Here is a 25,073-nt window from a genome sequence, read left to right on the forward strand (position 1 = left end):
TATTCCTTCTGTTATTAATTTCTAGGTTTATTCCATTGTAATCAGAAAAATGGTTTGCATGATTTCGGTTTTTTAATATGTATTAAGACTTGTTTTGTAGCCAACATATGGCCTATCCTGGAGAATGTTTCATGTATACTTGAAAAAAATTTGTTGTTATACGGAGTATTCTGTTGGCTCTAATTGGCCTTCAAACCCTTTGTTTTCTGTTGATAATATATCTCAGTACACTATTCATAATTGGAAGTGGTGTATTAAAATCTCCGACTGTTTATCCTATGAAAAAGACACTTTCACATGCATCTTTATAGCAGCACAATTCACAATTGCAAAAATATGGAACCAGCCCAAATGCCCATCAATCAATGAGTAGATAAAATGTGGCATATGCATACCATGGAATACCACTCAGCCATAAAAAGGAACAAAATAATGACATTTGCAGCAAACTGGCTGGAACTGGAGATCATTATTCTAAGTGAAGTAACTCAGGAATGGAAAACCAAACATTGTATGTTCTCATTTATAAGTGATAGCTAAGCTATGAAGACACAAAGGCATAAGAATGATACAGTGGAACTTGGGGACTCGGGGAAGAGTGGGAGAGGGATGAGGGATTTAAAAAACTACACATTGGGTACAGTGCACACTGCCCGGTTGATGGGTGCACCAAAATCTCGGAAATTACCCTAAAGAACTTATCCATGTAACCACATACCACCTGTTCCTAAAAACCTATTGAAATAAAAAAAAAATAGGATAAAGTATATGGGAGGATTTAAAAAAAAAAACAAGAGGGTGATGTGCTCTGGTTCTGCAGGGAGCGGAAGGGGAGACGCATGGAAGCTCCGTGTTTGGGACCCTCCCAGACCTCATCCTTATGTGTTTCTCTTTTTGGTTGGTCCTGATATTGTATCCTTTGTAATGAAACTGTAATTGTAAAAATCTAAATAAAATGTAATTTGTGGAAAAAAAAAGACGTTTTGGAATTCAGTCAGGCAATAAAAATAATCAGTATTTTCAGTGGAGGGCTTGTGTTTAGAAAAATAAATAAATAAATAAATAGAATCTCTGACGGTTGTAACACTATTTTTCCATTTAATTCTATCAAGTGTTTGCTTCGTATATATTGGACTTCTGTTCTGTGGTGTATATGTTTATAATTGTTGTATCTTCTTGAGAATTGGCCTTTTTATCAAAATATTTTGTTTTAGTCTCCTAACAGTTTTTGACTTAAAGTCTATTTTGTCTGATTTTAGAATAATTACCTTTGCTATCTTTTGGTTACTATTTGTATGGAATATCTTTTCCTGTCCTTTCACTCTCAACCTATATTTGTTTCTAGACCAAAAGTGAATCTCTGATAGAAAGCATGTAGTTGAATTTTTAAAAAGTATTCTGCCAATCTTTTGATAGGAGAGTTTATTCTATTTGCATTTAATATACCAATAAGGAAGGACTTCTGCCATTTTGCTATTTATTTCCTTAAAGAGTTTTTGTTCCTGAATTCTTACCATTACTGCCTTCTTATCTGTTTAGGGATTTTTCATAATAATATGCTTCGACTCTCTTCACATTTCCTTTTTTATCTATATTCTATATATATTTTCTTTGTGATCTATTTCAGTAAATTCTGGTAGCTTTTAATCTTTCAAGGAAATTGTCCATTTTTATCTGAATTGTCAAATTTATTGGCATAAACTTGTCATAACATTCTGTCATTCCTTTAACTTCTGTACAATCTATAAATGGTGTGATTTTTTTCATCCTTTGTAATGATTTTTTTTGTCTTCTTTTTCCTGATCAATTTGACTAGAAGTTTATCAGTTTTATTGGTTTTCTTATAGAAGCAACTTTTGGATTCATTGATTTTTGTTGTTGTTTTTCTGTTTTTAATTTCTGGTTTGAACTTTATTTTCTTTCTTCTACTTCTTCGGATTTAATTTGCTGCTTTTTCTATTGTCTTAGTTTAGAAGCCTAGGTCATTGATTTTAGATCACTTTTCTTTTCTAATATGGGTGTTTAGTGCTATAAATGTTCCTATAAGTATTGCTTAAGTGGCATCATACAAATTTTGATGTTGTTTTTCTTTTTGTTTAAAATATTTAATTTAAAATACTTAGAACAATTTCATTATGATGTCTCTGAGTTTTTCTTCTTTTTTTTTTTTTTTTGCTAGGGGCTTATTGAGCTTTTTTGATCTGTGGATTTATATTTTTCATCAAATTTGAAATTTTTCAGCCATTATTTCTCAGATATATTTTCCCCCCTTCTCTCTTCTTTTTCCTCAACTCCATTGTTTGCATATTAGGCTGCTTGAAGTTGTCCCACAGATGATTGATGGTCTCTCATTTTCTTTGAACCTTTTCTTTCTACTTCCTTTTGGGTAGTTTCTGTTGCTGTGTCATCACATTCACTGATGTTTTCTTCTGCAGCGCCTAATTTGCTGTTAATCCCATCCAGTGTATTTTTCATCTCAGACATTGCCATTTTTACCTTTTTTTTTTTTTTGAGACAGGGTCTTGCTCTGTTATCCAGGCTGGACTGCAGTAGCACAACCACGGCACATTTCAGCCTCGACCTTTCAGGCTCGATCCATCCTCGTACCTCAGCCTCCTGAGAAGCTGGGACTACAGGCGCAAGCCACCATGCCTGGCTAATTTTAAAAGTTTATTTTTGGCTGGGTGTGGTGGCTCACGCCTATAATCGCAGCACTTTGGGAGGCCGAGGCGGGCGGATCATGAGGTCAGGGATTGAGACCATACTGGCTAACACGGTGAAACCTCGTCTTTACTAAAAATACAAAAAATTAGCCGGGCGTGGTGGCAGGCGCCTGTAGTCCCAGCAGCTCGGGAGGCTGAGGCAGCAGAATGGCATGAACCCGGGAAGCAGAGCTTGCAGTGAGCCAAGATCACTGCCACTGCACTCCAGCCTGGCCAACAGAGCAAGACTCCGTCTCAAAAAAAAATAAATAAATAAAAATGTATTTTTGTCAAGACGAAGTCTCGCTGTTTTGCCGGGGCTGGTCTTAAACTCCTGGCCTCAAGCGATCCTCCCACCTTAGTCTCTCAAAGTGTTGGAATTACAGGCGTGAGCCACTGTGCCCAGCCCATTTTCATCTTTAGAAAGTTCTGTTTGATCCTTTTTTATGTCACTCATGTCTACTTTTTGAACATGTGGTGTACAGTTGTAACATCTGTGTCAGTTCTGAGTCAGTTTCTATTGATTGATTTTTCTCCTCTTCAACAAGATGTGTGCTTCTGCTTCCATTAATATCTTCTGGTCTCCCATTCACATATATCTACTGTTGAGTTCATATTTTCTTTGGCCTTTTTCATGAAGGTTATTTTAGTTAAAACTAGATAATATAGTTAATGGAGCCTTTGAAATAAGCAGTAAGTGCAACATGAAAATTTACCAGTGTGCCTAAAAAAAGATTCTTGCAAAGAAACTGAATTAAAGATCATATTAAAAATGCAAACACAAATGAACAAGGAAAAGCTGAGATGACAGTTCTTCTGTTTCTGTTGTGAGCTCCATGTTATCCACATGAAGAGATTGAAGACACAGTTTAATCAAATTGGGTAAGAAACTGGCAAAATCAAATCTCTCAAAAAGACTCCCACTGCTGCTACCAATTAAGATAAATTATCAGCCACTTAACAAAAGAGAAGCATGATGAAGAAGCAGTTTTAGCATGTGAGATCTGAAGAGCTCAATTGCTGCATGTGAGATTCACCAGAGGAACCTAGGGAAGATGACTGGGGACTTTAGGGGTCTGGATTTAGATTAGGTGCCCCTTCAGGCTACCTGTGTCTGTTGGCTTTGATGGCAGGATGACAGTGGTCAGTGTCTCCTGTGGATGGTATTGGTAAGTTTCAGATATAATATGTCAAAAGCATAACTTAGAGACATTGTTAGTTATCCACATGGAAATTATTCTTATGTCAGAGACAGTCATTAGACTGTTCACAACAAACTTGCAGAACCAGGAAATAATAATAGAGGAAGAGGAGTTGGGGTATGGGAAGAAAACACATACATTCTGGAAGCGGTGGGTTTCTTTTCTTGGGTAAACAAATTAGCTGATAGTTAGGAAAGATGCTTGTCTGCTCTTGAACATGTATCTGGGATTATTAAGGAAAAAAATTAGTTCTTTATATACTCCCTGAAAAACCTTGAGAATTTAACTGTAGAGTGTGCATGACAGAGGCTATCTCTGTGTAGTGTCTGCCAGTGGCTGTCATTTAGTACCTGCACCAAGTCAGAACCATTTTCCTCCTCTGAATTTTCTCAGGGTTTGTGCTTTGCTTTTTTTTTTTTTTTAAAGCAATAGGAAGAAAATGTAGATAATTTCATGTTGTTTATGTAGATGGTTCCACTTTTAAAATGGCATAGTAACTTCTTTATTTAGACCTGGTTAATACAAGATTATTTAGCATGTGGGATTTTTTGTTTGGCTGTGAAGAAATTTTATATTTAGGTTTTTGTTGGGCTATGTAATCAGCACTGTCCTTTTACTAATGGCTGCCCATCATTCTAGGCTTTATCAACTCCTTTATCACCCCAGCTCAAAACACCAAACTTAAAAATATATATATTTGGTATACAGAAAGACCTGGCATAATGCACATTTTGAATGTGCATTTTTATTACCGAATTTGTATATGTAATGGATCACCACAAGTCTTCCAAGAATTACGAATATATTTCCATATTGGTGACAGGTGTTCTATTAAGCATTTAGTATGTGAGGGTGCTGTTCATCTTAGTTGGGGCTGTTCTGAATTAATTGTGACAAGCTAATAAGATCTTTTGAAAGTTTCTTTCCAAGCTTCTTGAGCTAATGTTTTCCCTCTGGCCAGTGGGGTAGACTGAACTCTTTAAAGACATGTGGGCAGTTGCTGTTCATTTAAGCCAGATGGCATGTGTCAACTCCTTTTCCTGGAAAGGGAGAGGTTTCTTTTTTGGCTGCTGTAATAAAGCCTTGTGTGACTTCTTATGAAACTCTTTTCTTTACATAAATTAGTACTTATAGAAGCTTTTCATAGAACTTTGGGCACTCCTCTTTCACTTATGAAGATTCTTAGATGGTTGTATATAAATGTTTTCATGTATAAATTGTTTTATTGAAATTGTGCTGTAGCAAGTTATTGATTAGGTTATTACATAAAAATAGTATTTTTTTAGGATAAAAATAAAGAGATTATATGACAAGGAGTGAGTGGCCCTTTAATATTTTTACCGGTTCCCCAAGCTGCTTACAGTCAAGATCTGAGTTAGTAACCACTAACTTTAAAAATAATAAACATTTTTTAAAGAAGAGAGGTTTTCCCCCTGGCTGTAAGAATAATACAGGGTCATTCTAAAAGGGATAATTGAGACAATAAGAAGAGCTGGCAGTGGACAGCACTCTTAACAGTAGCATGTGGATGCTTAGGGAGCCCCTGGAAGCTGCCATGACCCACAGTCAGCCATGGATAGTCTTCTTTATGTGAGCATTGTAATTGCAGCTCTTGACTTTTAACACGCATAGTGAGTTATCACCTTAAATTGAATTTTGTTTTTCCTTTTTGGAAGAATAGAAGGTAGGTGAGTGAGTGAATTCTACAAGCATTTGATTTTCATTTATCCTGATTAAATCCTAAGATACTGGATTTTAATGACACTTTTTATCTCCACATCCAGAATTCTAAGAAGTTGGGGTGTGAATTGGGCATTTGATAATAGTGACTTTTCTGTTTTCTGGTTTTCTTGGTAATGGATTTTAAAAGTCTGTTTTACTGGGAGACTTATCAAAATTTTCATTTCTTTAAGGTGTTGACTTTAAGGTGAAAACAATTTCAGTGGATGGAAATAAGGCTAAACTTGCAATATGGGTAAGAGTTTTTAAAATGTATTTTTAAAATATTAAACTTTACTTTTTAAGGATGCAGAAATTGATTTGTGTAGTGTTCTAGAGGTGGTGAATGAACAATTTGTATTAAATAACTTTTGGGAGATTTGATACTGATTAAAGGATAAACAGTAATATCTTATAATTGGGTAATTAGGCAGCTATGTTTTTAAATTTTCACAATGCATAATTCTTTATGAATATTTCAAAACAGAACAGAATATTAAAAAATCATCTCATCTGCCAAAGAGAATCATAATTGGATATGTTTCTTTGAAGTTTTAAAAAGACCATCTAGACTGAACTAACACTAAAGACAATTTTTAAGGGGAGGAGGAATGACGTGATATTTAGGAAAAAATTTTATTTTTCTTGTTTGTTAGTATAGATATTTATAAAATTTGAGGTTTCAAACTTTGGGCTTATTTTTAATGCCTCATTTTTCCTTACTGGCTTCTTTTCGTTTTCCTGTCAATCCAACCATTCTGATCCCCGTTACTGTACTAGCTAGACCGCTCATGCTAGTGTCAAATAAGGTAGCATTAACTGTCAGAAATATCCAAGATGCTTAGTGTCTATGTTTGTCTCTCTCTGTGTCTCCCTTTCATCAGTCTATTTACCCACCCACATACCGATCTATCTATATCTGTCTATCTAAATATGATCGGTTATATATATATGTATATTAATTCTAAATATATACTGTTTTATATATCTACTTTTCACATAGACTGTGATAATTATACATATATGTTTGTAATATAAGAAATCATATTAGAACTGATCAGTCATCAAATCGAGACTTATTTCCACATGGTGGTTAAATGGTAAATGCTGTTTGTACATCAGTCACAGATTGAAAACAGCAAGTGTTCATGCATTGTATGATGTCATATTTCTTGGCATTCTCTGAATGGCACACTGTTTCTAATACACATTTATCCCCAAATAACAAATAATTGTGTAAGTGTGTTTAATGTTTTTATGTCAGTTTTTCCTAACATACAATACTTTAAATTTGTTAACCTGTTTGCCCCTTTCCCCCAAATATGTTTAATATCAATCAGAACAGTAATGTCTAACAGAAAACAATTTGGAAAATGTTGGACTAGACTATGGTAAAATGTGTTGAATGATATAAGAATGCTGGCTTTTTCCATACTAAAGTGGGGGCCTGATTTCCATATGCTTTTCATGGTTAATTTATTATCCCTTTCCGGCCTTGCTGCTGCTTTGTGAAATACGTAGATTAGAGTAGTATCTGAGACTTGCTGGTTGCAGTGAGATTTTTCTCTCATAGTTTTGTTTTGTTTTAAATTTATTTTCTAGTTCCTGCCTAATAAAAAGGCTGGCAGGTATTATTGAAGAGACATTTTTACCATAGGCCTATAAACATTTTTTAAAGAAGAGAGGTTTTCCCCCTGGCTGTAAGAATAATACAGGGTCATTCTAAAAGGGATAATTGAGACAATAAGAAGAGCAGAGAAGAACATCTATAAAAGTATACCACTGAATAGATTTTAGTGAGCATTCTTTAAAATATCAAGGGATATGTATACATACCACTATACATACCAGTATGTGAGTTTTCCAAAACAAAGGGATTATATCTTACATTTTTAAACCTGTTTGTCCTCCTTTCCTACCACCTCACCCCCACTCATAGTATGTGCCGTATCCGTTTAGATGGCCAGCTAGTATTCCGTTTCATAGCTGTACTTTAGTCAGCCTTCAGTGAGAGACACTTACATTTTTGCCAGCTTTCCACAAAGATTAGAGCTCTTTGAGCATCCTGATTTATACGTCTGTGTGTACTTGTCCAGTTACTTTAGAATGTGTAGCTGGAAGTAGAAATGAATATGAAGTCTTCACATTAATGTACACCAAAAAGCCTTTTTTTTCAGTTTATACTCCCACCAATTGTATTCATATTCATTCTGCCACATCCTTATCTCTACTGTTATCATTCTTTCTGTTTTTGCCTCTGAGTGTTGCTGTTTTACTTATATTTGCATTTCTTTTGATAAGAGATTTTTGCCTGTTTATTGATCATTTTAAAAAATAAGTTTTCTTTTTACATATTTTACCCATTTTATATGTTAGCATTCATCTTTTTCTTCATTAAAGTCTTTATATAATAAAATTATTAGCTCTTTGTCATGTGGTACAATTTTCTAAGCTATCATTTGCCTTTAAAATCATGTATCAGTTGAATATATGTTTGTGTTCTTGTGTGTGTGTGTAATACTGCCATATGCTACAGATTTTTTTTTCCAGTTTGTCATTTACCTTCCAATATTGTTAAGGATGAATATGGGGATGGGGAGGTGAAGAGGAGGTAAAGGGTGTTCTTGTCATTTCAAGGTTTTAATATTTATATGGTTGGATCAGCTATTTTCATCATGGCATTTGGGTGTAACGTATTTAGGAAGGCGTTTCCTCTGTATTAGAAATATATGAATCCATAGTTGCCTAATTCTTCTATAGTTTTATTTATAAAATGAGTTTCTCTCCTACTTGGAAGCTTCTTCTAGGATGAAATAGAATAATTAAGCATAGCCCTGCCCCTCCTCCCTCCTGAAAGTGCATACTCATCATGACCTTGTTTTCTTCTACTGCCTTTTTCTATGTCCTTGCTTCACTTTCACTCCCTACATCTATTATTAAGCCTTTCTAGATCTTTCCTAGCCCTGAATTTATCTATATATCTTTCAGTAATTTCTTCTCTCCTTCCCCCATCAGAAAATAAAACTACAGGATAGAGACAAAAAGCTGTGCTTCATTTATCTTACAAAGATGTTATTATACCTACCACATATTCCTGTTTTGAAAACAAACACAAGCAACAATCTAACTTCTATTTAAGCATATACACTTTATAGTTACTATAAATCCTGATGCGATGCTATTGCACATGGTTCCCTCCACCCCCTAAATTATAACACCTATTTAAACACTTTTATAAGTGAATCCAAAAATGGCAAGCCTCTAAACATCTGGCCTAATTATTAATAAATATTCACAAGCAAAGTTTCAAAGTCAAGTGTAATATTTCAACATTAAAACTTTCTTGCTATGGTTTTTACTTTTAAAACATCAGGATTTATGGATATTTTAACTGGAATTGCAGTTCTGATTTTTATGTTGTGTTTCATTAAGGCAGTTTTTGAAGTTGATCTGAATGAAGACCAGAGAGAACAAAGTTCATGTTCACTTGTTTTTCTGCCAGCTCTGGAAGTTATGGATACAGTTTCCTTATGCAAATAGAATAAACTTTCTTCCTGTTATCAAAAAGTCTTGGGGCTAAAATATTTCATACTTGGTCCTTACCTCAAACTATTTGTTATGAATATAGAACAGTGTTCCATGTATGGAAAAATAGCTGCTTCTTAAATTTCCGAATTCACTAATTCACTGTATAGAAAAATAGCTGCTTCTTAAATTTCCAAATTCAGTAATTCAGTAATTCGCTGTTCCAAATCCAAGGCTTGTCTTTTCAGTAATGGCTTTTCCTTCTTTTTTTTTTTCTTTCTCTCTAAAACAGATAGTCTGTACTACTAAAAGTTAAATGCTTAACATGGTGCAGTTCTCAAAGTTATAATGTATCTGGATACTGAATAATTTGAATATTACTAATTTGTCAATTTTTGCATGTAAGCAAATAGCTAGGATACATTCTCATAATGATTTGTCATTTAAAAATATACATTTTTTATTGAGTTTTTATGAATCAGATTGTCTGAAATAGGTACTAGTACAAGGCTGTGAAGAGCATTTCTAGTTTCTTATTATATATATTACCAATTGCTTCCTAAAAGTGGTGACACTTTTACTGATACACATAGTAATCATTTTACTATGATATGCATAGTAGTTACATCTTTTGGCTTCTAGTTGATTACTTTTTTTTTCCCTGCAAATTTGGGTTTTGATTACTTGAGCATAGTGATCAAAAAAGATCACTGGGCATCCATATACCGTTTCATTAATGATTAATGGACTACAATATTGACTTGTCTCATGTTATCAAAGTTATAATCTGCTTTATATAGCAGGTTCACTTTGCTTTAAACAGCTTTTAATTTATATTATTGTTCTTGAAAAGGTGAGTAAATATGCAAATTGAATAATTTTAAAATCCAAGGCAGGTTTTGTAAGAAACTTAGAGGCAGAGAGAATTTTTGTAAAGAGAAAAATTATTTATTTTATAAATTTATCTGTTCAGAACATTTACTTTAAATCTGTTAATTCTTCACTTAAGCATGGCAGAGTGGGGATTAGTTTCTGTGGTGGTAAGGATCTGGAAGGAAAGGCTTTCAAATTTATGTAAGTGTATCTGTGGAAGAGTGGTGAATGTTCGAAGTGGTTTACATTGAAACGTTACTTTCCTCTTAAGTTTCTCTTCTGGGGTTATAAATGACTGCAGATCCTCCCTACTGTCTTGCTGAAGCCCCTCACGCCCCTGGTTTGAATTCTTCTCCAATCTTATAAACCTCTTACAGGTTATTCTAACATTTTTATATCTGGGGGAGCTTCTGCTTGTCCCATAGCAAACCCTCATTTACAGCAGTGGGACTGGTAGCTAAGTTGAGGTTTGATACATGTTTTTACTTTTACTTTTCTTTAGGTTACTTTGCATCAGCAGACTGCAAACTTTTTCTTAAAGAGCCAGATAGGAAATAGTCCAATCCTGAAGTGGGCCATGTGGCAATACGTAAGCAAATAGGCCTGCTGTGTTTCAATAAAACTTTATTTAATAAAACAGGTGGTGGGCTGAGCTGCTTTGTATAATCTTAGGTACCTTGAATCCATAGTCCAAGGATGGTAGAAAGACAAGAGAGAGAAGGAATTGGGCCCGGAAGTAAAGGCTTGTTAAATAGGTTCATTCTTTTTTTTTTTTTCTCAACAAATTCTGAGCAACTGTCTTTTTTCAAGAATTGGTCTCAGCACAATGGTTAAACTGGTGATTAAGCAGATGAGTCCCTGCTTTATGAAATTTACATTTTCTACCTAGTGTACATTGTTCACTAACCCTAACATGAGTCAGAAATAACATGTAATAAAGAATGGCTTGGTTATATGCATTTTCTCAAAAGGAGATACATAGAAAACACTTAAAAGAGCCCAACCTAAAAATCTGTTACCTAAAGTAAGACGTCCCATAATTTTCTTCAAATCAGTGGTTCTCAGCCTTGATTCTACATTAAAAGCACCTGGTAAGATTTAAAAAAAAAAAAATTCCTGTCATTACCTTAGACCAATTAAGCAGAAATTTTTTGGAGGGTAGACTCAAGATTCCCAGAAAATTTCATTGTGCAGCTGGAGTTTAGAACCATGGGTTTCATTTCATGTATGATAAAAGTCTTAAATTCAAAACAGCAGAAAACCTTTACATAGTTTCATTTTTCTAGAGATCAGTATTTATAAATAATTTTATTTTGTGACACTTGTCAGTAAGCGAACACATCTTATTTAAGTTCCAGTTTTTTAATGAGCTCATGCATTAATACTATTTTTAGTAATGCTGTTTGACTTTCTACTCTTAAACTAGTATATTGAAGGTCTATTTATACTTTGTTTAATTTAATAATAATGATCATTTTTAGGATACTGCTGGTCAAGAGAGGTTTAGAACATTAACTCCCAGCTATTATAGAGGTGCACAGGGTGTTATATTAGGTAAGTGTTTACTTTAATGTACTATTTAAAAATATTTATTGGAGTTTCTGATTGTCCTAGTCTGTGAAAGTTAATGTCTTTGTTTTACTTCTCGTTAGAGCTACTTTTATGTAACTTGTAGTTGTATTAACTTCATGTAATATTAATGAATATTAAAACTTTTGATTTTAGTCTTGTCTAGCACTTAAAAAATAAAGACAAGGCTAATTTATTTGGTTTGAAAACACATGTCAATGAGAACATAATTGAGGATTAATCAGCATATGTTGGACTGTCTTGGAGTATTACAGAAACTGGGCTTCAGTTATCAGCATATTAATATTTGCTGTAGTTTATAAAGGACGAAAAGTATTTGTTGATTAGTAGAATCTGCTTTATTAGTCCTAAAAATATCACAAAGCACTTAACACTATTGATTTATAATGAAACAAAATTTAGAAACCAGATGTGGATTCTCAGTGTAATTTGTTGAAAAGTGCTTGTTCTTGATATTCCTGGGAAACTGTTTAAAATGAATATTGATCAATTGTATTAATAGGTAGAATTCTCTTTTTTTTAAATATTATGGCTTGGTAGTGACAGCCTTTTGGTTCAGCATCTCTTGAGTTTATAAAACACTTTAATAAGGTTTTTGTTATAATGCAGAATGACATAAGATGAAAGCGATAACAGGAAGACCACCAGGAACCCATCTACTAACTGTACTACAATTTTTTCAAAGCTGTAAATTTTGGTTCTTGTAATAAACAAATTAATGGGGTCATAGATGTTTATATTCATGTATTTCTTTTTTAATATTTTGCCACAGATTTGAATCTAAACACTCTGGTTTTTGGATAGACCTCATTCATCATTATGAATGGGAATAGCTGTTGTTTTGCTTTAATGGGTATTAAATGTGTTTTCACTTATTACACAGGATATAATTTCATTTCTGTGACAGTATATGTTAATAGGATTGAAATGTGTATGCTTTTAAAAAAAAAAAACACTTGTTTCTTCCATTTGGATCAGTAGACACTCAATATTAATCGTTGAAGACAATAAAAAACAGACTTGTCTATATTGCTTAGTAATGCTAACTCCTAGCTACATATCAGAAGTACGCCATTGCTTCTTTCTTTAATGCTTATTTAACAAATGACTCCTTTTATTTCAGTTTATGATGTCACAAGAAGAGATACATTTGTTAAACTGGATAATTGGTTAAATGAATTGGAAACATACTGTACAAGAAATGACATAGTAAACATGCTAGTTGGAAATAAAATCGATAAGGTAAGAAGGCAGACACTTGGCATTTTGGTTCTATATTTTGGTAGCCTTTCTTAATCATTGCATTTATATTTTAGGAAAATCGTGAAGTCGATAGAAATGAAGGCCTGAAATTTGCACGAAAGCATTCCATGTTATTTATAGGTAGGTGTGTGAATGAATATCTGTCCTTTCATTATTAATGAGGAATTTTTGAATGGAGTTTTTGCCAAGTTTATTTCTTTATGAACCATAAAATGTGTATAGAGTATTGTTCCTAGTTGCCTTGTGTTACAAAATCTAACTATATAACAAGGTTCTTTATTCTTCTTCCTGTAAAATGTATGATCATATTATGTGAAATCATATTAAAAAACAGTCAAATCATTCCTCACAGGATATAGTGGCATTCAGTAAAGTTTGGCACCCAGTGCTAAAGTTATGCCTTGCTGGTCCATATGCTGATACCATCAGCACCACCTGGGAGCTTGTTAGCAGTGCTTCAGCTCAGGCCCTACCCCAGATTTTCTGAATTAGAATCTGCATTTTAACAAGCTCTTCATATGGTTTGTATGCACATTAATTTTTGAGAAACATGGTCCAGCAAGAGTTGCCAAACTACAGCCTGGTCCAAATCTGGCCCCACCATTTGTATTGGTACACAGCCATGTCCATGTGTTTACATGTTGTCTGTGGCTGCTTTTGTGCCATATGGCAGAGTTTAGTAGTTACAACAGAGGCCATACGGCCCACAAAGCCTAAATATTTTCTATCTGGCCCTTTACAGAAAGAGTTTGCCAACCCCTCATCTAGAAAATTGGATGAGCTATGTCAGAATCACCTGGGCCCTGTGCCGTATTACAGGTTTGAAAGGCAGTTTATTGAAAGCACTCTAGTTGATTCTGATGTGAAGCCAGCTTTAGGAATTACGGATTTAACCATTCCATGGCGTTAGAAGCTACCAGGAATCTGCAAATGAAGTTGAGAGGACTTCATATATAGATAGAAGCAGAATGGAATTAGTGGAAAGTATTGAGATTTTCAGAAAGGAATCGAGTACTTTTACTTGCTGTATGTCCCTCATTTCCATACATTAGTTTACCCAATATTTATTGAACACTCAAGATGTAACAGTGGACAAAACTGACAAACTTTCTGCCCACATGGAGCTTACATTCTGGTAAGGGAGACAGACTTAAATAAGTAAGTAGTGCTATGAAGGAAATAAAACATTATAAGGGGAGAGAGAATGACTGGAGTGGGGACTGCTTAGGGAAAGTTCTTAGAGGCTGTCCCATTTGAGCAGAAATCTCTCTGGTGAGGATCTAGAGCAAGCTTGTCCAAATCATGGGCTGCATGTGGCCCAGGATGGCTTTGAATGTGGCCCAACACAAATTTGTAAACTTCCTTAAAACATTATGAGATTTTGTGCTTTTTTTTAAGTTCCAGCTATCATTAGTGTTATTGTATGTTATTTGTGGCCCAAGACTATTCTTCTTCTTCTAATGTGGCCCAGGGAAACCAAAACACTGGACACCCCTAGTCTAGAGGGAGATCATCTCAGGCTGAGAGAAGAGCAAATATTTCCTGAGGTGGGAATCAGGCTACTGTGTTAAAGGAACAGGAAGAAAGCGTGTGTACTGGAGCATAGTGTGTGTTAAGGAGAAGGCAGATGGTGAGAGATGCCATTCAAATGGTAAAGAGATGGATTGTATTCCAATTGTGGTGGAAAGTAGGGAAGCAGCGGTGTGACCTGATACTCTAAAAAGATCCTGTTGTGTAGAAAATGGACTAGGGGAAACAGAAGCAAGAGACTAGTTCTTCTCTTGCAGTGGCCCAGATGAAGGAAGAAGCGGTTTGACTGTGTAGCCGTAGAGGGTGGTAGAAAATTGGCAGTTCTGGGAGATACAGTGAAGGTATAGCTGACAGGATTTGTGGGTGGATTGGGTATGGAGGATAATTAAAAAGAGCAATCGGGCAGGTGCAGTGGCTCATGCCTGTAATCTCAGCACTTTGGGAGGCCGAGGCAGGTGGATTACGAGGTCAGGAGATCGAGACCATGGCTAACACGGTGAAACCCCGTCTCTACTAAAAATACAAAAAATTCACCGGGCGTGGTGGCGGGTGCCTGTAGTCCCAGCTACTTGGAAGGCTGAGGCAGGAGAATTGCTTGAACCTGGGAGGCGGAGCTTGCAGTGAGCGAGATCACGCCACTGCACTCCAGCCTGGGCGACAGAGCGAGACTCTGTCTCAAAAAAAAAAAAAGAGAGCAATCAGAGATAACTCCATGTTTTAGGCATGAGCAGTGAGGTAGATTGTGCTGCCAATAATTAGGATGTGAAAGATTGAGATAAGAGCAGGTTTAGGGTAGGGAAGTGAGGAGTCAAGAATTTCACTTTGACATAAGAATGAGACATTTTTCCGATAACCGGTGGACATGGTGGTCATTGGCATTTAGGTGGCATTCAAGGTCATGTGATTAGAGTGGTGACTTCAGGAAAGAACGTGGATAGAAAAGGGCTGAAGAAGCCTGGGCAACATAGTGAGACCTCATCTCCAAATAAAATCAGCTGTGTATAGTGGCATGGGCCTGTGATTCCAGCTGCTCTGGAGGCTGAGGTGGGAGGATCACTTGAGCCTGGGAGGCCAGGGCTGCAGTGGAGCTCCCACTGCACTCCAGCCTAGGTGACAGAGTGAGACCCTGTCTCAAAAACAAAACAAAACAAAGAAAATGGCAGAAGATTGAACCCTGGGGGATTCCAGCAATTAGAGGTCAGCAGAAAGAGGAAGTGCCAGCAAACAAGGCTGCACATGACATGTCAGTGGGCTCAGAGGATTTTCAGGCATGTTCAGTGTCCTGGAAGTCAAGGGAACAACTTGTTTAAAAGAAGAGGAAGTGATTAGCAGTATCAGATACCAAAGATGTCAAATAAAATTAGGATATGGGATTTGACAAGATAAAGGGTGTTGGTGGTCTTGGAAAAGAATGATTTCAGTGGAGTGGTGGGAATGAAAGCCTAATTAGAGTAGTTTGAAGAAAGAACGTGAGATAAGAAGGTAGAAACAGCTTATGTGGATAACTCTTTAGAAGAGGTTTCAAAGACAGTGGAGAAATGGGTGGCTACAAGAAGGGCATGTGGCCTAGAGAGCAAGTTTGTTTTTTAATAGGATGGAAAATAATTCAGCAGACTTTTAGGCTGATTGGTATGATCCAATAGAGAGAGCGTTTGGTCCTTCGGTGAATGAGAAGGGATGGGACTCCAGGAACAAAAGAAGGCGATGGCTTGGATAGCAGCAGGGACAGTTTATCCATTCTCACAGGAGGGAAAGCAGAGCATGAGGATACATATGCAGGTAGCTTGGTAAATTTATTAGTGGGATGATCAGGCAGTTCTTGCCAGATTGCTTCTGATTTTCTCAGCATAATGCAGCTAGATTATTAGCTGCGATAGAGTTTTGAGAGGAAGGAATAAAGTACTCATCTCAGACGGTGAGAAAGATCGTCACTAAGGAAACGTAGGGTTGGAAGCAGTGCTGAGTGTCCAGTTGAGTTTCATGAGCAAACATTTGCTGTGGGACCAGTTTTCGTGGTGGTTTGTCATTTTGTCCAGCTGCCTGGAGCTGCTTGGTTGAAGGCACAGAATAATCAGGTTAATTGTTTAACTTGTATGAATTTCTTTATTTTAAAATAGGAATAATATCTGCCTTGGGAGCGAGTTGTAAGAGTTAACTGAAAGCTTAAGGAAAAAACTTTCGCTTGCTATTTAAGTAGGGCTTTACAAGTTACAATTCTATCACAGTTTTAAGATTATAAACCAGTGTTTTTTTGGTATAAAATTATATACTAGTATTCTTATGGATAGAATTTAATTAGCTCAATTTTGAGATTTGGAAATTCACTAGTTATTGACCTTTGGGGAAAAATTGCTGATTTGGATCTTAATATATTGTAGGCTGATATTTATGCCCTGATAGTTTCCCAGAAAAACATGAGAATATGGCCAGAAAGGAATATACTATGAATGACCTTTTTCCTTGAATTTCAGAGGCAAGTGCAAAAACCTGTGATGGTGTACAATGTGCCTTTGAAGAACTTGTTGAAAAGATCATTCAGACCCCTGGACTGTGGGAAAGTGAGAACCAGAATAAAGGAGTCAAACTGTCACACAGGGAAGAAGGCCAAGGAGGAGGAGCCTGTGGTGGTTATTGCTCTGTGTTATAAACTCTGGGAAATTCCATCTCTTGCATATTTGATCAGATAGTGACATCTTTCTGTATATAAACTCTTTAACTGCTATTTTAGGGACCTTGCAGTTTGCACATAATTGTTTTATATCATAGCAGTAAATATTTGCAAGAAATCCCACTCATCGACCCCGGGTAAAATGTTATGGTAAGCATGCACAGTTTGCAGTCTACAGTTTTTTTATGTAGCACAAAATAGGTGTACCTTTATAAGTACATTCAATTTTATGATTTACATTTATCATGTAATTTTTTAAAAAATCCATCTATCTAGGATATGTTGATACAAAGTCTGCTTTTGCTATTCTTTTTGCTTAAATACTCCTATCATTTTCTGAATTACTTGGTATTTAGAACTCCTAGAACCACGGGGAAGAATAGAGGTATCATCAAACGTGGCAAATTTTCTTTCAGGAATAATAAAGAGCATGATTCCACAGCTTTTCTGGGATGTTTGAGATTCTTTTTTAGTACTAAGCAAAATTCTCATCACAGAATGTAGCCCAGGCCAATTTATAACTAAATCTCTATTTGTTCGGATGATGCTTCTAAAACAGCATTGATAGGTTAAAGAAGCTTGGTATTTTTAATTTACTTCAATGATTAGCTCAGTTGCTTAACTGGAGTTTTAATCCTGTGATATGTACATTGGATTCATGACTCTGTGCAGCATTTTTAGTTATGTGGTGTTTGGCAGAATGACAATAAGGTTTTCCCCCATTTTGGTTTCAGGAGGACATGAATAGTGTGTTTATTGTAACTCCTCATACACTTTTAAAACCAACATCTTTTTTCATAAATGTTGGTAGTGTTTGTCCAGGTACCTTAATTGTAGCTTGTGTAATGTTGATGAATATCTGTATCTTACGGCTTCCATAATGGCTAGTTGATATTCAAAAACCTATTTCTGTGTTTTGAGGGGTGGGGAAAAAAAACACTAAGTGATAATTTGAAAAAGGCATATTGCTTCCAGATTCTGATGTGTGAGGGAAAATACTGTCACAATGAAAATCTTGACAATTTACTTAACAAGTAACCAATAGTTCATCAAAACCAACTTGTACAGACTAATAAATCTTTTTCACAGTATTCAGTTTTCTCACCTCTTGCTATTGTATATTGTAGATTTTTTTCATTCATGTGTTATTTAATTTACACTGATCTCTGCTATTTTAACCCCTCAAATAAGTTATTTGTCCTTTAAGGTTGGTTACTATAATACCCCTCAGTAAGATTCCAGTATTAATTTCTGGGCAGTTTGTTCTCTGTATACAATTGCAAATGATAAGCATTTTTGTGAGTGACCACCTTTGCAATATGTTTGTTAATTTACTTCATGTTGGGTTCTTTCTGAAATGTACATCTTTACATATAAAAACCTCACATTCTATTTGATTTACACTTCCTAGTCTACATTACATGTGGTTGAAGGTTTTATACATTCTATATGCTTTTACTAAATATACAAGATTTACTACTAGAAATTTGGAGAAAGAACACTAACACATGTACTTGTGATTTGTTCATGTTATATTAAAACTTGAGATTTGTGTATTTATGTAGAGTCTGTATTGACAAGACTGTTGTTTTTTGCTCCTTGAGCTATATAATAATCTGTGTATTGGATTGTTGTCTTGATTTGGTCTAAATTTGAATATATATGAGTTACTTGAATATAACAAAAATGAATTTTGTTTGATAGATTTATATTGTAACCTTTTTCTAGTTCTTGAATAAATATAGCCTGCTTTCCCTAGATGCATTTGTGTAGGAAGTATATACATTTCCCTATTACTCTCATCAGCTGAAGAATACGTACTATTGTGTTACTCAAATTATGTGGCTTTCATTTTGTTATTTTGTTGCAAGCTTAGTGTTTTGTAGTGGAGGTTTTGTAATGAAACAGTTGTAATATCTAAGGTCAGGCACCTAGTAACAGGGTTTTGTTAATTCTTTTCAGAATCATTGAAGCAGTCTTAAAGGGTCTTTTGCAGATGGTACAAATTAGAACAATTAGAATATAGTATTTTGAGTTCTAGTAGTACTGAGATTGACCCAAACAAATAAAAAACTATTCAATTTCTGAGTAATAGTTAATATTTATTGAAAGCTTCCTTGGTGCCAGATGCCTTTCTAAGTGCTGAATTATCTCATTAAACCTCACAGCAACCTTAAGAGATTAGTACTCCTATTATGCCCATTTTAAAGGTGAGGACAACACAATGTAGGTATGTTAGGTAACCCCCAAAGATCACATAGCTACTCAGTCACTGAGCTGGATTCCAGTCATGGCATTTTTACTTCTGAGCCCGTACTCTTCACCTTCGCTCCTTTTACAATGGGTAGTTAGTTACCAGCTTTTTGTAACACAACCGAGTTAAGGCAGTTCCACTATTTCTTTATCACTCTTTTGTTATATGTAATAGAAGTATTTCACACTTTTGGGTTATAGAGTAAATCCCATGATGTAAACCTACCTCATAAGTCATGTGACATAAAAGTTAAGGTAGTGGAGTAGGTGGTCTTATTTCTTTCACCTGCTCAGAGTGGACTGAAAATCCTGACTTAGAAAAGGTACAAAGTTAGGGGACTTATGGTACCTTCACTTTTTATGTGAGAATAGAAATTATGGAAACAGTAATTTGCTCAAAACTGAAATCTGGGGTGATGTTTTCATTTCATGTATTTGATTGCCATCCATAAACTCATACTTGGTGTTGACATTCTAGTTGAGTGTTGTGGAAATAGACTTGATTTTGATTCATCGTAGCTTGCATGGTCAAGAGACATGATTCTCTACTAAGGGTGGGGCTAGCACCATAGCTCATAAAAGAATCCTTCTTACACCAGTACTTGTTCTGCCTGTGAGTTGGCACAGGCTTACCTAATAACCATAGTGTCTTTAAGTACAACTTAATACATATTTTTTCTGTGTGTTTTTTTCAAATGAACTCAACAATTCTTCAGGTATTATAGATCAGAGATCCTCTCCATATTCAAGCATTATGCTTCTCTTTCTTGGGGGTACATTTCACTAGTAATACTTAGGAAGTTATTTTGTCTTTCCTGTATTTCCCTAGTTAAGTATAGGGGTAAAAACGTTATTCAGCTTTCAGAAGACATTGTTCTGACTCCGACCTTGCCGTGTATACTCAACTATATAGACTTCACCCTGGGTTTTGCCTAAACTGTTGAAAGACGAGAATAAATAGACATAGACAGGCTAGCTAAGTCAAGACTACGGGCTAAGGAATATAGAATCACCCAGGTCTTTTTTTTTTTTTTAATTTTTCTCTCCCCAGTTGGGACCATCTATCATGCTGGAGGACTACTGTGATGGGGCTTTACATTTTACTGTTTTGTTGCTAGCTTATTGTTTCATATTTGGGAATCAGTCATGTTTCTGATTGTGGTATAAAGTTTGCTTAAGTGCCCCTTAGTTAAAGCTGTTCCATGAATGCAAGCACACACACACCTACACACATATTTTGAATGGTCGTGTGTTCATGCCTGTTCTCAGTCTTGTCCCCTTTACCATTTCTCATGCAGGTTATTTCTTGTTTTTTTTTTTTTTTTCCTCTTTTTTAACCGGAGAAGCAACAAATTACGTAGTTTTTTTTTGTGTTTCTTTGATTACTAGTGAGCTTGAGTACTTTTAATATTTTATTGGATATGTTTGTGACTGACTTTAATTTCTTGTTTGTGTGTGCTGTGGCTGCCCGATCCAGCACCTACTTCCTTCTCCCACCATACCACCCCCACCCCCACCCCCACCCCTGCAAACAATCGTGCATGTGATTTGGGTGGCATTGTCACACCCTCGGCTTTCTAGATTAACCCAGTTACCTTTTAGCAGTGCCCCACTTCCCCAGTAGCAATGGTTCAGGGGTAGGCACCTGACCCAGACCAGACTACTGAGATAAAGATGTTTGCCTAGGCTTTTTCAGGAGCTATTGAAGACATCTTGTTGGAGATAGTGTGCTGGGAGGAGTCACATTCTGAACTTGCTGCAGCTCGTTTTTCTAATATAAAGGAACCAGCCTGAGGCAGTACCAGGGTGAGAGGGAGTCTATTGGAGCCCTTGGGAACTTCTGGATCAAATTGGACCTGAATTGAGATCTATTTCTCAGCTTTCACTTATGTGAGCCAATAAATTCCTTTTTTGTTGAAGGCAATTTGACTTGGATTTTCTTTTTTCTTGCAACCAAATATAAGTAGTGTGAGAATGTGTGTGTTTTTCTTATTTAGAGGTGCTCGTACGTCAAGTTAGTTACATCAGTAATAGATTATTTGCATAAGGAAGAAAAAAAGTAAACCACTTGAAAAGCCACTACTCTTAAATAACTATTAACATTTTAGTGAGAATACTTTTACGTATTTCTTTATGGATATATACATAGAAAACTGTAAATGAGTTAACTTCATACATATATGATGTGGTTTCTTTTCATTTCCTCTGTCACCCGAGCATGCCCTCTCGTTCCTCTCCTCCCTGAGGTATCTGTTGCATCCTAGCACATAGGCTCTTTCTGCATTTCTCGATGTTTATAATCATATGCAAATACATATAGATACATATATATTTATATATAGTTACAGTTTTCTTTAAATATATATTATAAATTGGAACCATCTGTATATTCATCTCTGCATGTTGTTTTTCTTTGTCTTTTTTTAATTTTTTTAGAGACAGGCATTCGCTCTGTCGCCCAGGCAGGAGTGCAGTGGTGTGATCACAGCTCACTGCAGCCTCAACCTTCCAGTCCCAAGTGATCTTCTCACCTCAGCTTCCCAAGTAGCTGGACTACAGGTGTGCACCACCATGCCTGGGTAATTTTTTAAACATCTTTTTGTATAGACAGGATCTCCCTGTGTTGCCCAGGCTGGTCTCGAGCTCCTGGGCTTAAGCTATCCTGCCTTGGCCTCCTGAAGTGCTGGGATTACAGGCATGAGTCACCGCATCTGGCTGCTTTTCTTTCCTAATAGTAGATTGTGAAAATCCCTCCAAACCAATTTCTGTACATCTAAGATCCATTTCTGTGATGGTACAATATTAAAATTCTAAATGTGTCAGATACCACAATTTATTCAACTATTCCTCTAGTAATGGGCAATTATCTTGTTTCTATGTTTTTGCTACTGTAGATAGTACCACGATAAATATCCTTGTACACATTTCCTTTTGTTAGATATCTGTGTGTTGGATCCATAGATCAGACAATGCATTTTTTAAGTTTTGATATATTTTGTCAATAGCTTCCCAAAGTCTGTAACCTTCTACATTTCCACTAGTGTAATAACTATGGACATATCACTTTCCCTGCATTCCCCATCAGCCCTGAGGTGTTACCACATTTTAGTTACTTTGATACTTATAAGGTGTAATTTTTTTTCAACTTTTATTTTAGACTCGGGAGTACATGTGCATGTTTGTTACAAAGGTATATTGTGTGATGCTGAGGTTTGGAATACAAATGAATCTTTCCCAGATAGTATATATATATATATATATATATATTTTTTTTTTTTTTTTGAGACAGAGTCTGACTCTGTCGCCCAGGCTGGAGTACAGTGGCGTGATCTTGGCTTACTGCAACCTCTGCATCCCAGGTTCAAGTGATTCTCCTGCCTCAGCCTCCCAAGTAGCTGGGATTATAGGCATGTGCCACCATGCCTGATTAATTTTTATATTTTTAGTAGAGACGGGGTTTCACCATGTTGGCCAGGCTGGTCTCGAACTCCTGACCTCAGATAATCTGCCCCCCTCAGCCTCCCAAAGTGCTGGGATTATAGGCACGAGCCATCGCGCCCGGCCAGGTGTAACTTTTGAGTGTAACTTAGTTTGCATTTTCTGCAGTCGTTTTCATGTTTGTGGACTCTTTTGAAATGATTATTTATATCCTTTGCCAGTTTCTCTGTTCAGTTTTTTGTGGTTTTATTATATGAGCTGTTTGTATACTACAGATATTAATCTAAATGTGTATGTTATAAGCATTTTTTCAAACCTAAGCCTTTTTAAATTTTGTTTATACTGTATTTTCCTTACAATTAAAAAAATGTTTTATTGCTTCTGGGCTCCTCAACTCTTAAATTTGACATAGTTTCCTTAACCTCTTATGAGATTTTTATTTTATTTTTTCTTTTAAAATCTTGAATCCCTTGGAATTCACTTGTTTATGGCACAGGATAAGGAGCCATCTCATTCTTCTTCATACATGTAGCTTGTTCTGCACAAAACATGAAATAAGCCTGCCTTTTCCTACTGAGCTGAAGTACTGCTATTGCCCTAGATGAAATTCCCATAAGTACTGTAATCTACTTTGACCTTCTATTTTAGGGGCTCTTAACCTTGGAAAGTAATGTATTTTAGTATAATTGGTTTTTCTTTAATCCTGTGTATTTTATGTTTTAAAAAACATTCTTAAAATAGCTCTGCAGGTTTCATCAGACTGCCACAGGGGTTTGGTAAAGCAAAAGTCTTGATCATGGCTTTAGATAACAGAAAACATAGTATATGACTTGTAAGGCAAATCCTTCTACGTGCTTTATTTTTTTTCTTCACATATGAATCTTCAAAATGATCCCTCACCCATTTTTCCTTTTGGTGGGTCCTTTAAAAAATATTCATATGAAGGAGGTTTATTTCTTTTAATGGAATATGGTTACTAATCTTTTGTCATTAATATGTATTGCTGACATCTTCACCCAGTGACTTGTCTTTTGAATTTGTTTGAAGTTTTGCATCCTTAAAAGTTTTAAAAACCAAAAATTTAATTTTTAGTTAGTTTTTTAAAATCAGGATTCTAATTAGGATTACATGATATTCCTGCATTAATTGTGAGAAAACTGATAATTTAGTTACAAGACTTGCCATGAGGATACATGGGGTATCTTTCTGTATTCAGATTCTATGTTTTTAGTGGTTTATGGTTTTCTTCACATAGGACCTATACCTTCTTTATTAAAATTATCCCTGTGAATTTTGTTTTGTCAGTGTGAATAGAACGTAGGTTTTCTTCATTTCAGAATTCTGTGTAGTTTTCACTAATAAAGAAAAGCTATAGACTTTTCTAAGTTTATTGAGACACCTAATTAATTTCTTTCATTTGGTACTTTGGTTTAACTAGGGTTTCTTTCATTTTCTAGGCAAAATAGCAAAAATGCAATTTGTAATTTTTCAGTGTTTATGTTTACTGCCTTAGATGAAATTCCCATAAGTACTGTAATCTACTTTGATTACATAAGGCTACATCTTGATGAGTTTTAATAAATATATGCACTTGTATAAATACTATCACAATCAAGGCCAGGTGTGGTGGCTCACGGCTGTAATCCCAGCAGTTTGAGAGGTTGAGGCAGGAAGATTGCTTGAGCCCAAGAGTTCCAGACAAGCTTGGGCAACATAGTGGGATCTCGTCTCTACAAAAAACTATATAAAAAAAAAAAAATAGCCAGGCATATTGTGGTGCAGCTATGGTTTCCACTACTCCAGAGGCTGAGGTGAGAGGATCATTTGAGCAACCCAGGTCAAGGTGGCAGTGAGTTGTGATTGTGTCACTGCACTCCAGCCTGGCAAGAGTGAGACCCTGTCCTCCCCACTCCCTAAAGAACCACTGTCAGTTAAGATACAGAATATTCATATTACCAGAAAGTTTCCTTGTGATTATGTCTGGTCTCCCTCCTCCCACCTCTACTATACCTGACACTGATCAGGGCTTTCCTGGCCACCCCGAGGCAGGTTGGCTCTCATCACTCTGCAGTCTCTACCTACGTGTTCTAGACTTCCTTTTTCTCTTCCTTTATCTATTAGAGGCCTCTATCTTGCATAAATCTGTAGAAATATCTCAGGATGATATTCTTCGCTGCCTTCACTATTTTATTTTTAGTTAGGATCTCACCCTGTTGCCCAGGCAGGAGTGCAATGCTGCCATCATAGCTCACTGCAGCTTCCTGGGCTCATGCAATCATCCCATCTGAGCCTCCCAAATAGTGGGGACTA

General features: G+C 35.8%; 1 protein-coding gene across 3 annotated transcripts in view; it reads left to right on the plus strand.

Moving 5' to 3' along the window:
- Nucleotides 1–18,832, plus strand: part of RAB18 (RAB18, member RAS oncogene family) — a 35,980-nt gene extending 17,148 nt beyond the window's left edge. The window contains exons 3-8 of one of the 3 annotated variants that reach the window (XM_055092535.2): nt 5,818–5,879; nt 10,524–10,610; nt 11,503–11,575; nt 12,735–12,853; nt 12,928–12,994; nt 16,876–18,832. In XM_055092535.2, the coding sequence (XP_054948510.1) occupies nt 5,818–5,879; nt 10,524–10,610; nt 11,503–11,575; nt 12,735–12,853; nt 12,928–12,994; nt 16,876–17,051 (584 nt within the window). In that variant the 3' untranslated portion in view covers nt 17,052–18,832. The remainder of the gene's footprint in view (nt 1–5,817; nt 5,880–10,523; nt 10,611–11,502; nt 11,576–12,734; nt 12,854–12,927; nt 12,995–16,875) is intronic. The other 2 variants (XM_003821426.5, XM_034930188.3) reach the window with 2 other exon arrangements.
- Nucleotides 18,833–25,073: the final 6,241 nt, after the last annotated feature.

This window comes from Pan paniscus, chromosome 8 (assembly GCF_029289425.2).
Source record: "Pan paniscus chromosome 8, NHGRI_mPanPan1-v2.0_pri, whole genome shotgun sequence".
Lineage (NCBI taxonomy): Eukaryota > Metazoa > Chordata > Mammalia > Primates > Hominidae > Pan > Pan paniscus.